The 16,736-nt window shown below is 45.5% G+C and overlaps 1 protein-coding gene across 1 annotated transcript; it reads left to right on the top strand.

Moving 5' to 3' along the window:
* The first annotated feature begins 6,730 nt into the window (after positions 1-6,730).
* On the top strand, positions 6,731-12,752 carry LOC109877908 (doublesex- and mab-3-related transcription factor 3-like). Its single transcript, XM_031829480.1, has 3 exons — positions 6,731-6,746; positions 11,674-12,503; positions 12,600-12,752. Exons 1-3 carry the CDS (start codon positions 6,731-6,733, stop codon positions 12,750-12,752), a joined length of 999 nt encoding a protein of 332 aa, XP_031685340.1.
* Positions 12,753-16,736: the final 3,984 nt, after the last annotated feature.

Here is a 16,736-nt window from a genome sequence, read left to right as displayed (position 1 = left end):
AGAGAGGCTGCTGCCAACGTACAGACTCAACTCTCTGGTCATCAGACTGTTAAACAGCCACCACTAACATTGAGAGGCTGCTGCCAACATACTGACTCAACTCTCTGGTCATCAGACTGTTAAACAGCCACCACTAACATAGAGAGGCTGCTGCCAACATACTGACTCAACTCTCTGGTCATCAGACTGTTAAACAGCCACCACTAACATAGAGAGGCTGCTGCCAACGTACAGACTCAACTCTCTGGTCATCAGACTGTTAAACAGCCACCACTAACATTGAGAGGCTGCTGCCAACGTACAGACTCAACTCTCTGGTCATCAGACTGTTAAACAGCCACCACTAACATAGAGAGGCTGCTGCCAACGTACAGACTCAACTCTCTGGTCATCAGACTGTTAAACAGCCACCACTAACATTGAGAGGCTGCTGCCAACATACAGACTCAACTCTCTGGTCATCAGACTGTTAAACAGCCACCACTAACATTGAGAGGCTGCTGCCAACGTACTGACTCAACTCTCTGGTCATCAGACTGTTAAACAGCCACCACTAACATTGAGAGGCTGCTGCCAACGTACAGACTCAACTCTCTGGTCATCAGACTGTTAAACAGCCACCACTAACATTGAGAGGCTGCTGCCAACGTACTGACTCAACTCTCTGGTCATCAGACTGTTAAACAGCCACCACTAACATTGAGAGGCTGCTGCCAACGTACAGACTCAACTCTCTGGTCATCAGACTGTTAAACAGCCACCACTAACATTGAGAGGCTGCTGCCAACGTACTGACTCAACTCTCTGGTCATCAGACTGTTAAACAGCCACCACTAACATTGAGAGGCTGCTGCCAACGTACAGACTCAACTCTCTGGTCATCAGACTGTTAAACAGCCACCACTAACATTGAGAGGCTGCTGCCAACATACTGACTCAACTCTCTGGTCATCAGACTGTTAAACAGCCACCACTAACATTGAGAGGCTGCTGCCAACATACAGACTCAACTCTCTGGTCATCAGACTGTTAAACAGCCACCACTAACATTGAGAGGCTGCTGCCAACATACAGACTCAACTCTCTGGTCATCAGACTGTTAAACAGCCACCACTAACATAGAGAGGCTGCTGCCAACGTACAGACTCAACTCTCTGGTCATCAGACTGTTAAACAGCCACCACTAACATTGAGAGGCTGCTGCCAACGTACAGACTCAACTCTCTGGCCATCAGACTGTTAAACAGCCACCACTAACATAGAGAGGCTGCTGCCAACGTACAGACTCAACTCTCTGGTCATCAGACTGTTAAACAGCCACCACTAACATAGAGAGGCTGCTGCCAACGTACAGACTCAACTCTCTGGTCATCAGACTGTTAAACAGCCACCACTAACATTGAGAGGCTGCTGCCAACATACTGACTCAACTCTCTGGTCATCAGACTGTTAAACAGCCACCACTAACATAGAGAGGCTGCTGCCAACGTACTGACTCAACTCTCTGGTCATCAGACTGTTAAACAGCCACCACTAACATAGAGAGGCTGCTGCCAACGTACAGACTCAACTCTCTGGTCATCAGACTGTTAAACAGCCACCACTAACATAGAGAGGCTGCTGCCAACGTACAGACTCAACTCTCTGGTCATCAGACTGTTAAACAGCCACCACTAACATAGAGAGGCTGCTGCCAACGTACAGACTCAACTCTCTGGTCATCAGACTGTTAAACAGCCACCACTAACATAGAGAGGCTGCTGCCAACGTACAGACTCAACTCTCTGGTCATCAGACTGTTAAACAGCCACCACTAACATAGAGAGGCTGCTGCCAACGTACAGACTCAACTCTCTGGTCATCAGACTGTTAAACAGCCACCACTAACATAGAGAGGCTGCTGCCAACGTACAGACTCAACTCTCTGGTCATCAGACTGTTAAACAGCCACCACTAACATAGAGAGGCTGCTGCCAACGTACAGACTCAACTCTCTGGTCATCAGACTGTTAAACAGCCACCACTAACATTGAGAGGCTGCTGCCAACATACTGACTCAACTCTCTGGTCATCAGACTGTTAAACAGCCACCACTAACATAGAGAGGCTGCTGCCAACATACTGACTCAACTCTCTGGTCATCAGACTGTTAAACAGCCACCACTAACATAGAGAGGCTGCTGCCAACGTACAGACTCAACTCTCTGGTCATCAGACTGTTAAACAGCCACCACTAACATAGAGAGGCTGCTGCCAACGTACAGACTCAACTCTCTGGTCATCAGACTGTTAAACAGCCACCACTAACATAGAGAGGCTGCTGCCAACGTACAGACTCAACTCTCTGGTCATCAGACTGTTAAACAGCCACCACTAACATAGAGAGGCTGCTGCCAACGTACAGACTCAACTCTCTGGTCATCAGACTGTTAAACAGCCACCACTAACATAGAGAGGCTGCTGCCAACGTACAGACTCAACTCTCTGGTCATCAGACTGTTAAACAGCCACCACTAACATAGAGAGGCTGCTGCCAACGTACAGACTCAACTCTCTGGTCATCAGACTGTTAAACAGCCACCACTAACATAGAGAGGCTGCTGCCAACGTACAGACTCAACTCTCTGGTCATCAGACTGTTAAACAGCCACCACTAACATAGAGAGGCTGCTGCCAACGTACAGACTCAACTCTCTGGTCATCAGACTGTTAAACAGCCACCACTAACATAGAGAGGCTGCTGCCAACGTACAGACTCAACTCTCTGGTCATCAGACTGTTAAACAGCCACCACTAACATAGAGAGGCTGCTGCCAACGTACAGACTCAACTCTCTGGTCATCAGACTGTTAAACAGCCACCACTAACATAGAGAGGCTGCTGCCAACGTACAGACTCAACTCTCTGGTCATCAGACTGTTAAACAGCCACCACTAACATAGAGAGGCTGCTGCCAACGTACAGACTCAACTCTCTGGTCATCAGACTGTTAAACAGCCACCACTAACATAGAGAGGCTGCTGCCAACGTACAGACTCAACTCTCTGGTCATCAGACTGTTAAACAGCCACCACTAACATAGAGAGGCTGCTGCCAACGTACAGACTCAACTCTCTGGTCATCAGACTGTTAAACAGCCACCACTAACATAGAGAGGCTGCTGCCAACGTACAGACTCAACTCTCTGGTCATCAGACTGTTAAACAGCCACCACTAACATAGAGAGGCTGCTGCCAACGTACAGACTCAACTCTCTGGTCATCAGACTGTTAAACAGCCACCACTAACATAGAGAGGCTGCTGCCAACGTACTGACTCAACTCCAGCCACTGTAATACATTTAATAAAGGAATTTAATAAAGGTGTCACTAGTCACTTTAAATAACACCACTTTAATCATGTTTACATGCCCTACATCTCATATGTATATACAGTATTCTATACCATCTACTGCATCTTGCCTATGCCGTTCTGTACCATCACTCATCCATATATTTATATGTACATATTCTTATTCATTCCTTTACACTTGTGTGTATAAGGCAGTTGTTGTGAAATTGTTAGATTACTTGTTGGTTATTACTGCACTGTCGGAACTAGAAGCACAAGCATTTCACTACACTCACATTAACATCTGCTAACCATGTGTGTGTGACCAATAACATTTGATTTGATTTGATTTGAGGTTGGCAACATTAACAGCCTACATTGAGATCCAATCAATAGACACCAAGAATACTACAAAGAGTAGATCAAGCTCCATTAATCTACCCAGGAATAGGTTAAAACCCATTAATCCACCCAGGAATAGGTTAAAACCCATTAATCTACCCAGGAATAGGTTAAAACCCATTAATCCACCAAGGAATAGGTTAAAACCCATTAATCCACCCAGGAATAGGTTCAAACCCATTAATCCACCCAGGAATAGGTTAAAACCCATTAATCCACCTGGAACAGATCCTGTATGCACTGGCCTTGTCTTTTATATTTATCAAACGAATTGACAATAGTCAAAATGTTAAGGTACATTTAATTAACATCACCGTTGAACATCACACTGTCTGAAAATAAATAGACAATTGTCAATATGTTAATGTCTGTTTAACATCAGTGTTAAACATCACACGACTCAGTACTGGTACTCCCTGGATATAGCCATGTTATTCTTCCTCGTTATTGTTCATATTTATTCACTGTGGATGTGTTCCTTGTGTAACTATTTATTTTCTTTTAGGTAACTTTGTATTTTAAGTCAACTTCCTTATGAAGCTATCTAGAGTCAGACATGTAGCCTAACCAGCTTGATTCTATGTTTAATGGAGATCGTTTGTGACTAAAGTGACGCGGAAGGGCAAACAAGCATCTAATGGCTCAAGACTACTAAGGTTCTGGGAAAAGAGGCCCTGATTGCATTCATCATCGTTTTAAGAGCAGATTAGGATATGACACAGCGATGGAACACAAGACTAGGACACAAGGATAGAAAACAGGGATAGAACACAAGGCTAGGACACAGGGATAGAACACAAGGCTAGAACACAAGGATTGAACACAGGGATAGAACACAGGGATATAACACAAGGCTAGAACACAAGGATTGAACACAGGGATAGAACACAGGGATAGAACACAAGGATTGAACACAGGGATAGAAAACAGGGATAGAACACAAGGCTAGGACACAGGGATAGAACACAAGGCTAGAACACAAGGCTAGGACACTAGGATAGAACACAGGGATAGAACACAAGGCTAGGACACTAGGATAGAACACAGGGATAGAACACAAGGCTAGGACACTAGGATAGAACACAGGGATAGAACACAAGGATAGAACACAGGGATAGAACACAAGGCTAGGACACTAGGATAGAACACAGGGATAGAACACAAGGATAGAACACAGGGATAGAACACAAGGCTAGGACACTAGGATAGAACACAGGGATAGAACACAAGGATAGAACACAGGGATAGAACACAAGGCTATGACACTAGGATAGAACACAGGGATAGAACACAAGGCTATGACACTAGGATAGAACACAGGGATAGGACACTAGGATAGAACACAGGGATAGAACACAAGGCTATGACACTAGGATAGAACACAGGGATAGAACACAAGGCTAGGACACAAGGATATAACACAGGGATAGAACACAGGGATAGAACACAAGGATAGAACACAGGGATAGAACACAAGGCTAGGACAGAAGGATAGAACACAGGGATAGAACACACGGATAGAACACAGGGATAGAACACAGGGATAGAACACAAGGATAGAACACAGGGATAGAACACAAGGATATAACACAAGGATAGAACACAGGGATAGAACACAGGGATATAACACAAGGATAGAACACAGGGATAGAACACAGGGATAGAACACAAGGATAGAACACAAGGATAGAACACAGGGATAGAACACAGGGGTAGAACACAAGGATAGAACACAGGGATAGAACACAGGGATAGAACACAGGGATAGAACACAGGGATAGAACACAAGGATAGAACACAGGGGTAGAACACAGGGATAGAACACAAGGATAGAACACAGGGGTAGAACACAGGGATAGAACACAGGGATAGAACACTAGGATAGAACACAGGGATAGAACACAGGGATAGAACACAGGGATAGAACACAAGGATAGAACACAGGGATAGAACACAGGGATAGAACACAAGGATAGAACACAGGGATAGAACACAAGGCTAGGACACAAGGATAGAACACAGGGATAGAACACAAGGATAGAACACAGGGATAGAACACAGGGATAGAACACAAGGATAGAACACAGGGATAGAACACAAGGCTAGGACACAAGGATAGAACACAGGGATAGAACACACGGATAGAACACAGGGATAGAACACAAGGCTAGGACACAAGGATAGAACACAGGGATAGAACACAAGGATAGAACACAGGGGTAGAACACAGGGATATAACACAAGAATAGAACACAGGGATAGAACACAAGGCTAGGACACTAGGATAGAACACAGGGATAGAACACAGGGATAGAACACAGGGATAGAACACAAGGATAGAACACAGGGATAGAACACAGGGATAGAAAACAAGGATAGAACACAGGGGTAGAACACAGGGATATAACACAGGGATATAACACAGTGATAGAACACAGGGATAGAACACAGTGATAGAACACAGGGATAGAACACAGGGATATAACACAGGGATAGAACACAGGGATAGAACACAGTGATAGAACACAGGGATAGAACACAGGGATAGAACACAGGGATATAACACAGTGATAGAACACAGAGATGTAACACGGGGATATAACACAGTGATAGAACACAGAGATAGAACACAGGGATATAACACAGGGATAGAACACAGAGATAGAACACAGGGATATAACACAGGAATCGAACACAGGGATAGAACACAGAGATAGAACACAGGGGTAGAACACGGAGATAGATCACAGTTATATAACACCGGGATAGAACAGAAATATAACACAGGGATATAACACAGTTATATAACAGAAATATAACACAGGGATAGAACCATAAAATTACATATAGAAACCATAGAAGTAATTTTATAGAATATCTGTGGATAGATCACAACACTCTTAGAAAAAAAGGTTCAGCAAGATTCTATGCTTTCTTCATATATGGCACCCCTAAAGGTTCCATAATGAACCAGATTTGAATCCATATTGAACCCTACATGGAACCCATGTGTGGTATGTAGAACCAACTTTTGTTCATTGAAGAAGTATCTCTGGGGTTCTGATTAAAGAACCATACAAAAGGATTCTATATGGAAGCTTCAGGGATGCCATATATGTAGCAGGCAATTTAATCCTTATTGGTTCTATCCAGAACCTTTTTTTCTAAGAGTGAAGGATAGAACGCAGGGCATAAAGGTGAAATTGGTATCGACTTCACATCAGGCCCATTTCAGTGTGAGGGATGAAGGGATATAGTTAGAAAGAGTACAGTACTCCAGACTGGACAGGTTCTAATCGAATGTAATCACCATCATTTCTCCAAGAAGTAAACTCTCTGTGAAATGTTACCAAGCAACAGCCAATCTGTTTACAACCTGCGGTCAAAGACCATTGATGGGAGATTCCTCACTGACACACAGTGACACACTCAGCACTTCCTGCTAACAGCTCTTCCAGGAGGAAAAAAAGTCAATGGTCATAAATTGTGGAGTGGTAGACAACTTGATAATCTCTTTAGCCTGTTCTAGACCTCCATGTTGCATTCCTCGTCCTAGACGGCCCTGGGCCTTGGGCCCTCCGCTGGCAGTCAGGTGGAGATAGGCCCTGGCAAATTCAGATTCATGTTAGCTCATTGAATTCATCTCCATCTTCCAGGTTGTACTATTGGACATGTCACTGATCCAAAGTTAACATTATGACTCTGTTGTAGTGAAATTATTTAGTTATTTCTGAGCTGTCTATGTAGCTGTCTGACTGAGGATGTGTTTCTGTCTCTGTAGTCCTGCCTGAGGATGTGTTTATGTGTTCTCTGTAGTCCTGACTGAGGATGTGTTTCTGTGTTCTCTGTAGTCCTGACTGAGGATGTGTTTCTGTGTTCTCTGTAGTCCTGACTGAGGATGTGTTTCTGTGTTCTCTGTAGTCCTGACTGAGGATGTGATTCTGTGTTCTCTGTAGTCCTGACTGAGGATGTGTTTCTGTGTTCTCTGTAGTCCTGACTGAGGATGTGTTTCTGTGTTCTCTGTAGTCCTGACTGAGGATGTGTTTCTGTCTCTGTAGTCCTGACTGAGGATGTGTTTCTGTGTTCTCTGTAGTCCTGACTGAGGATGTGTTTCTGTGTTCTCTGTAGTCCTGACTGAGGATGTGTTTCTATGTTCTCTGTAGTCCTGACTGAGGATGTGTTTATGTCTCTGTAATCCAAACTGAGGATGTGTTTCTGTGTTGTCTGTAGTCCTGACTGAGGATGTGTTCCTATGTTCTCTGTACTCCTGACTGAGGATGTGTTTCTGTGTTCTCTGTAGTCCTGACTGAGGATGTGTTTCTGTGTTCTCTGTAGTGCTGACTGAGGATGTGTTTCTGTGTTCTCTGTAGTCCTGACTGAGGATGTGTTTCTGTGTTGTCTGTAGTCCTGACTGAGGATGTGTTCCTATGTTCTCTGTACTCCTGACTGAGGATGTGTTTCTGTGTTCTCTGTAGTCCTGACTGAGGATGTGTTTCTGTGTTCTCTGTAGTCCTGACTGAGGATGTGTTTCTGTGTTCTCTGTAGTCCTGACTGAGGATGTGTTTCTGTGTTCTCTGTAGTCCTGACTGAGGATGTGTTTCTGTGTTCTCTGTAGTCCTGACTGAGGATGTGTTTCTGTCTCTGTAGTCCTGACTGAGGATGTGTTTCTGTGTTCTCTGTAGTCCTGACTGAGGATGTGTTTCTGTGTTCTCTGTAGTCCTGACTGAGGATGTGTTTCTATGTTCTCTGTAGTCCTGACTGAGGATGTGTTTATGTCTCTGTAGTCCTGACTGAGGATGTATTTCTGTGTTCTCTGTAGTCCTGACTGAGGATGTGTTTCTATGTTCTCTGTAGTCCTGACTGAGGATGTGTTTATGTCTCTGTAGTCCTGACTGAGGATGTATTTCTGTGTTCTCTGTAGTCCTGACTGAGGATGTGTTTTTGTGTTCTCTGTAGTCCTGACTGGGGATGTGTTTCTGTGCTGTCTGTAGTCCTGACTGAGGATGTGTTTCTATGTTCTCTGTAGTCCTGACTGAGGATGTGTTTCTGTGTTCTCTGTAGTCCTGACTGAGGATGTGTTTCTGTGTTCTCTGTAGTCCTGGCTGAGGATGTGTTTCTGTGTTCTCTGTAGACCTTAGTGAGGATGTGTTTCTGTGTTCTCTGTAGTCCTGACTGAGGATGTGTTTCTGTGTTCTCTGTAGTCCTGACTGAGGATGTGTTTCTGTGTTCTCTGTAGTCCTGACTGAGGATGTGTTTCCGTCTCTGTAGTCCTGACTGAGGATGTGTTTCTGTGTTCTCTGTAGTCCTGACTGAGGATGTGTTTCTGTCTCTGTAGTCCTGACTGAGGATGTGTTTCTGTGTTCTCTGTAGTCCTGACTGAGGATGTGTTTCTGTGTTCTCTGTAGTCCTGACTGAGGATGTGTTTCTATGTTCTCTGTAGTCCTGACTGAGGATGTGTTTATGTCTCTGTAGTCCTGACTGAGGATGTATTTATGTGTTCTCTGTAGTCCTGACTGAGGATGTGTTTCTGTGTTCTCTGTAGACCTTAGTGAGGATGTGTTTCTGTGTTCTCTGTAGTCCTGAATGAGGATGTGTTTCTGTGTTCTCTGTAGTCCTGACTGAGGATGTGTTTCTGTGTTCTCTGTAGTCCTGACTGAGGATGTGTTTCTGTCTCTGTAGTCCTGACTGAGGATGTGTTTCTGTGTTCTCTGTAGTCCTGACTGAGGATGTGTTTCTGTCTCTGTAGTCCTGACTGAGGATGTGTTTCTGTGTTCTCTGTAGTCCTGACTGAGGATGTGTTTCTGTGTTCTCTGTAGTCCTGACTGAGGATGTGTTTCTGTCTCTGTAGTCCTGACTGAGGATGTGTTTCTGTGTTCTCTGTAGTCCTGACTGAGGATGTGTTTCTGTGTTCTCTGTAGTCCTGACTGAGGATGTGTTTCTATGTTCTCTGTAGTCCTGACTGAGGATGTGTTCATGTGTCTGTAGTCCTGACTGAGGATGTATTTCTGTGTTCTCTGTAGTCCTGACTGAGGATGTGTTTTTGTCTTCTCTGTAGTCCTGACTGAGGATGTGTTTCTGTGTTGTCTGTAGTCCTGACTGAGGATGTGTTTCTATGTTCTCTGTAGTCCTGACTGAGGATGTGTTTCTGTGTTCTCTGTAGTCCTGACTGAGGATGTGTTTCTGTGTTCTCTGTAGTCCTGACTAAGGATGTGTTTCTATGTTCTCTGTAGTGCTGACTGAGGATGTGTTTCTGTCTCTGTAGTCCTGACTGAGGATGTGTTTCTGTGTTCTCTGTAGTCCTGACTGAGGATGTGTTTATGTGTTCTCTGTAGTCCTAACTGAGGATGTGTTTCTGTGTTCTCTGTAGTCCTGACTGAGGATGTGTTTCTGTCTCTGTAGTCCTGACTGAGGATGTGTTTATGTGTTCTCTGTAGTCCTGACTGAGGATGTGTTTCTGTCTCTGTAGTCCTGACTGAGGATGTGTTTCTGTGTTCTCTGTAGTCCTGACTGAGGATGTGTTTCTGTGTTCTCTGTAGTCCTGACTGAGGATGTGTTTCTGTCTCTGTAGTCCTGACTGAGGATGTGTTTCTGTGTTCTCTGTAGTCCTGACTGAGGATGTGTTTCTGTGTTCTCTGTAGTCCTGACTGAGGATGTGTTTCTATGTTCTCTGTAGTCCTGACTGAGGATGTGTTCATGTGTCTGTAGTCCTGACTGAGGATGTATTTCTGTGTTCTCTGTAGTCCTGACTGAGGATGTGTTTTTGTCTTCTCTGTAGTCCTGACTGAGGATGTGTTTCTGTGTTGTCTGTAGTCCTGACTGAGGATGTGTTTCTATGTTCTCTGTAGTCCTGACTGAGGATGTGTTTCTGTGTTCTCTGTAGTCCTGACTGAGGATGTGTTTCTGTGTTCTCTGTAGTCCTGACTAAGGATGTGTTTCTATGTTCTCTGTAGTGCTGACTGAGGATGTGTTTCTGTCTCTGTAGTCCTGACTGAGGATGTGTTTCTGTGTTCTCTGTAGTCCTGACTGAGGATGTGTTTATGTGTTCTCTGTAGTCCTAACTGAGGATGTGTTTCTGTGTTCTCTGTAGTCCTGACTGAGGATGTGTTTCTGTCTCTGTAGTCCTGACTGAGGATGTGTTTATGTCTCTGTAGTCCTGACTGAGGATGTGTTTCTGTGTTGTATGTAGTCCTGACTGAGGATGTGTTTCTATGTTCTCTGTAGTCCTGACTGAGGATGTGTTTTTGTGTTCTCTGTAGTCCTGACTGAGGATGTGTTTCTGTGTTCTCTGTAGTCCTGACTGAGGATGTATTTCTGTGTTCTCTGTAGTCCAGGCTGAGGATGTGTTTCTGTGTTCTCTGTAGACCGTAGTGAGGATGTGTTTCTGTGTTCTCTGTAGTCCTGACTGAGGATGTGTTTCTGTGTCTGTAGTCCTGACTGAGGATGTGTTTCTGTCTCTGTAGTCCTGACTGCGGATGTGTTTCTGTGTTGTCTCTAGTACTGACTGAGGATGTGTTTCTATGTTCTCTGTAGTGCTGACTGAGGATGTGTTTCTGTCTCTGTAGTCCTGACTGAGGATGTGTTTCTGTGTTCTCTGTAGTCCTGAGTGAGGATGTGTTTATGTGTTCTCTGTAGTCCTGACTGAGGATGTGTTTCTGTGTTCTTTGTAGTCCTGACTGAGGATGTGTTTCTGTCTCTGTAGTCCTTACTGAGGATGTGTTTATGTCTCTGTAGTCCTGACTGAGGATGTGTTTCTGTGTTGTATGTAGTCCTGATTGAGGATGTGTTTCTATGTTCTCTGTAGTCCTGACTGAGGATGTGTTTCTGTGTTCTCTGTAGTCCTGACTGAGGATGTGTTTTTGTGTTCTCTGTAGACCTGACTGAGGATGTGTTTCTGTGTTCTCTGTAGTCCTGACTGAGGATGTGTTTCTGTGTTCTCTGTAGACCTGAGTGAGGATACGTCGGGGGACCACTCCGGTGGGGAGAATGGTGGTGGTAGCGGCAGTGAGAAGGACCAGGACCCTAGCAGCTCCCCCGAGGGCTCCAAGCCTTCCTGCTTCACCCCCGAGCCCCCGGACACCCCAAACCAGGCCGAGGAGTGTCGCTACAGCTTCCCCCATCCCCTTCCCAGCCTCCCTCTCCCCCTAGCCTTCCCCAAGACCTGCAGCACCTCTCCAGAGCCCAAGGCAGACAGCCCTACTAAGGGTTACCCCGGTGTTGGGGCAGGGGGGCTGCCAGTGGACCACAGCCTGGTGATTGAGGGCCTGTCTGGGTCTGTCTCCCTTCCCTTCAACCTGCGAGCCAACCGGCCACCCCTGGAGGTGCTGAAGAAGATCTTCCCGTCCCACAAGCCCCCGGTGCTGGAGCTGATCCTGCAGGGGTGTGGAGGGGACCTGGTGGGGGCCATCGAGGTGCTGCTGTCCAGCCAGGCCCAGGAGGCCAGGGGGGGTCACCCCCACCCCGACACACTGGTCCTTCCCTCTAATAGCCACCTCCTCGATCACCCCCTGGGGTCCTACCACTCTCTGGCCTCCGCCGCTAAGTGGTCTGTGGGCTCTGCTTTCAGGGTGCCTGAGTCTCTGCGCTTCTCGTCTGACTCGTCGTCCGGCCCCCTGGCCCTACACCCCGGGTCTTTCCCCCATCCCCCCCGCTACCCCTTGATGCTGAGGAACTCTCTGACACGCGGCGGCCAGGTCGGACCCTTCTGCAACGACGTGACGCTGTGGAACACCATGACACTGCAGCAGCAGTACCAACTCAGGTCAGCTCAGTACGTCTCTCCTTTCTCCTCCACTGGCGTCTTCCAACGCTCTCCGCTCCTCTCCTCTTCCTCCTCCTCCTCTCCGCTCCTCTCCTCCTCCCGCCCCCAGGAAGAGCACCGTCTCTCCCAGCTGGAGGAGGGCTGCCACCCTACCCCCATCCCCCCCACCCCCGGGGCCAAACAGACCCTCTACACTCATGAGGAGGAGTACGAGGACCGCTCCGACTCCTCCGACTCACGAATTCTCAACTCCTCCACCTGAACCTCCTGAACCACCCAAACCTATGGGTTATATCTCTATACCTGAACCAATGAAACAATGAACCTGTGGGTTATATCTCTATACCTGAACCAATGAAACAATGAACCTGTGGGTTATATCTCTATACCTGAACCAATGAAACAATGAACCTGTGGGTTATATCTCTATAACTGAACCAATGAAACAATGAACCTGTGGGTTATATCTCTATACCTGAACCAATGAAACAATGAACCATGCCGCACTGGTTACTTAAGCACCAAAAATGTATTGTGAACGAATCTTTAATGTGAATAATGCAAGAGTGGGTATCAAGACAGGTTGTTGTCTTGAACTGAACTTTGTCACACAGCCATCGGCCCCCCTACAGGTAATGTAGATGAATGTTAGGTCGTAACATTATCTCTCTGCAGGTAATGTAGCTGAATGTTAGGTCGTAACATTATCTCTCTGCAGGTAATGTGGCTGAATGTTAGGTCGTAACATTATCTCTCTGCAGGTAATGTAGCTGAATGTTAGGCCGTAACATTATCTCTCTACAGGTAATGTAGCTGAATGTTAGGTCATAACATTATCTCTCTACAGGTAATGTAGCTGAATGTTAGGTCGTAACATTATCTCTCTGCAGGTAATGTAGCTGAATACTAGATCGTAACATTATCACATGGATATGACCAAAAATAATGAATTTAAAATGATGGGATAGATCACATAGATCACGTGTTTGTGAACGTTCATCTCTTTCCAGACACTATGCATGTGAATAATATGTCCTTGATGTTAAGATCTGATGCATGTCAAGATTATTAATAAATATAGGTGATAATAGCAACACATTGTGTCCTCGTTATTTCCAAAATGATAATATACATTGGTGCAAATTGGTTGCTATACTAAATGAATGGTATACTATAATGTAGTTTAATGTAGAATAACCCACAAGTAGGGATCATCAACTAAATTCAGCTGTGGGACGATTTGTACTGGAGCGGATGGTCGGGGGCCGGAACATAATGACAAATCATTTTCAAATTGACTGCAAGAATCCCAAACAGATATGTTAGACTAAAACATCCTTATTTCAAACCTTGCTTACATTTGTATACAATCACGTGTCTCTGTACTATGGGCGGGAATACACTTCGGAACAGATTTCTTAAATTAAAATCTCTTGGAGATGATTTGCTGGTGTTTTTACAGTCCTTTATGTCCAACATTGAAAATTCCACTTTTTTAAGGAACTTATCTGTCGGCATGGAAATGTACAGTTGAAGTCGAAAGTTTACATACACTTAGTCATGAAATCTCATTTTTCATCCACTCCACAAATTTCTTGTTAAACAATCTATAGTTTTGGCAAGTCGGTTAGACATATACTTTGTGCATGACACTGGTTGTTTTTCAAAAAATTGTTTACAGAAGTGTACATCCACTAAGTTGACTGTGCCTTTAAACAGCTTGGAAAATTCCAGAAAAGTATGTCATGGCTTTAGAAGCTTCTAATAGGCTAATTGTCATCATTTGAGTCAATTGGAGGTGTACCTGTAGATGTATTTCAAGGCCTACCTTCAAACTCAGTGCCTCTTTGCTTTGCATCATGGGAAAATCAAAAGAAATCAGCCAAGACCTCAGAAAAAAAATTGTAGACCTCCACAAGTCGGGTTCATCCTTGGGAGCAATTTCCAAATGCCTAAAGGTACCACATTCATCTGTACAAACAATAGTACGCAAGTATAAACACCATGGGAAAACACAGCTGTCATACCGCTCAGGAAGGAGATGCGTTCTGTCTCCTAGAGATGAACGTACTTTGGTGCGAAAAGTGCAAATCAATCCCAGAACAACAGCAAAGGACCTTGCGAAGATGCTGGAGGAAACAGGTACAAAAGTATCTATATCCACAGTAAAAATTTGTCCTATATCGACATAACCTGAAGGCCGCTCCATGGACTTTACAGTGTCCCAGAACTTTTTGGAGTTAGAGCTACAGGATGCACATTTCTGGCCAGCTTCTGGCCTTGGCTTTCCTGACTGACTGCGTGTATTGGTTCCTGACTTCCCTGAACAGTTGCATATCGCGGGGACTATTCGATGCTATTGCAGTCCGCCACATGATGTTTTTGTGCTGGTCGAGGGCAGTCAGGTCTGGAGTGAACCAAGGGCTATATCTGTTCTTAGTTCTGCATTTTTTGAATGGAGCATGCTTATCTAAAATGGTGAGGAAGTTACTTTTAAAGAATGACCAGGCATCCTAAACTGACGGGATGAGGTCAATATCCTTCCAGGATACCCCGGCCTGGTTGATTAGAAAGGCCTGCTCGCAGAAGTGTTTTAGGGAGCGTTTGACAGTGATGAGGGGTGGTCGTTTGACTGCGGATCCGTAGCGGATACAGGCAATGAGGCAGTGATCGCTGAGATCCTGGTTGAAGACAGTGGAGGTGTATTTGGAGGGCCAGTTGGTCAGGATGACGTCTATGAGGGTGCCCTTGTTTACAGATTTAGGGTTGTACCTGGTGGGTTCCTTGATGATTTGTGTGAGATTGAGGGCATCTAGCTTAGATTGTAGGCCTGCCGGTGTGTTAAGCATATCCCAGTTTAGGTCACCTAACAGAACAAACTCTGAAGCTAGATGGGGGGCGATCAATTCACAAATGGTGTCCAGGGCACAGCTGGGAGCTGAGGGGGGTCGGTAGCAGGTGGCAACAGTGAGAGACTTATTTCTGGAGAGAGTAATTTTTAAAATGAGTAGTTCGAACTGTTTGGGTATGGACCTGGAAAGTATGACATTACTTTGCAGGCTATCTCTGCAGTAGACTGCAACTCCTCCCCCTTTGACAGTTCTATCTTGATGGAAAATGTTATAGTTGGGTATGGAAATCTCAGAATTTTTGGTGGCCTTCCTGAGCCAGGATTCAGACACGGCAAGGACATCAGGGTTAGCAGAGTGTGCTAAAGCAGTGGGTAAAACAAACTTAGGGAGGAGGCTTCTGATGTTGACATGCATGAAACCAAGGCTTTTTCGATCACAGAAGTCAACGAATGAGGGTGCCTGGGGACATGCAGGGCCTGGGTTTACCTCCACATCCCCCGCGGAACAGAGGAGGAATAGTATGAGGGTGCGGCTAAAGGCTATCAAAACTGGCCACCTAGAGCGTTGGGGACAAAGAATAAAAGGAGCAGATTTCTGGGCATGGTAGAATATATTCAGGGCATAATGCGCAGACAGGGGTATGGTGGGGTGCGGGTACAGCGGAGGTAAGCCCAGGCACTGGGTGATGATAAGATAGGTTGTATCTCTGGACATGCTGGTTGTAATGGGCGAGGTCACTGCATGTGTGGGAGGTGGGACAAAGGAGGTATCAGAGGTATGAAGAGAGGAACTACGGGCTCCATTGTAAACTAAAACAATGCTAACTAACCTGAACAACAGTATACAAGGCATATTGACATTTGAGAGAGACATACAGCGAGGCATACAGTAATCGCAGGTGTTGATTGGGAGAGCTAGCTAAAACAGTAGGTGAGACAACAACAGCTAATCAGCTAGCACAACAACAGCAGGTAAAATGGCGTTGACTAGGCAGAGAGGGTCGGATTAACTACACACAGAGCCTGAGTGCGTCTGGGGCCGACAGATAAAACATAAACAAACAGAATGGAGTACCGTGATTAATGGACAGTCCAGCAGGCATCAGCTATGTAGCCAAGTGATCACAGTGTCCAGCAGGCATCAGCTATGTAGCCAAGTTTACAGCAAGGATCCGGTGTAGTATTGGGCTCTAGCCGTGTATGAGTGGGGTTCGGGTGAACAGCTGAGTAGGCCGGGAAGTGGGCCTCAGGGATAGCTTCGGTACTGTGTGCAAGCTATCTGTGAAGATCAGAAGTAGTGGTCCAGGGATTACGGCAGGAATCCGGCGTTGTTGTGGAGAGACAGCTATCCAGGCTAAAAAAAACTGGCTGGCTGTGCAGAAGGTAAAAGCCGCT

The sequence above is a fragment of the Oncorhynchus kisutch genome, linkage group LG8 (assembly GCF_002021735.2).
Source record: "Oncorhynchus kisutch isolate 150728-3 linkage group LG8, Okis_V2, whole genome shotgun sequence".
Lineage (NCBI taxonomy): Eukaryota > Metazoa > Chordata > Actinopteri > Salmoniformes > Salmonidae > Oncorhynchus > Oncorhynchus kisutch.
Note: the sequence above shows the minus strand (reverse complement) of the source record. Positions and strands in the feature narration are given on the sequence as shown.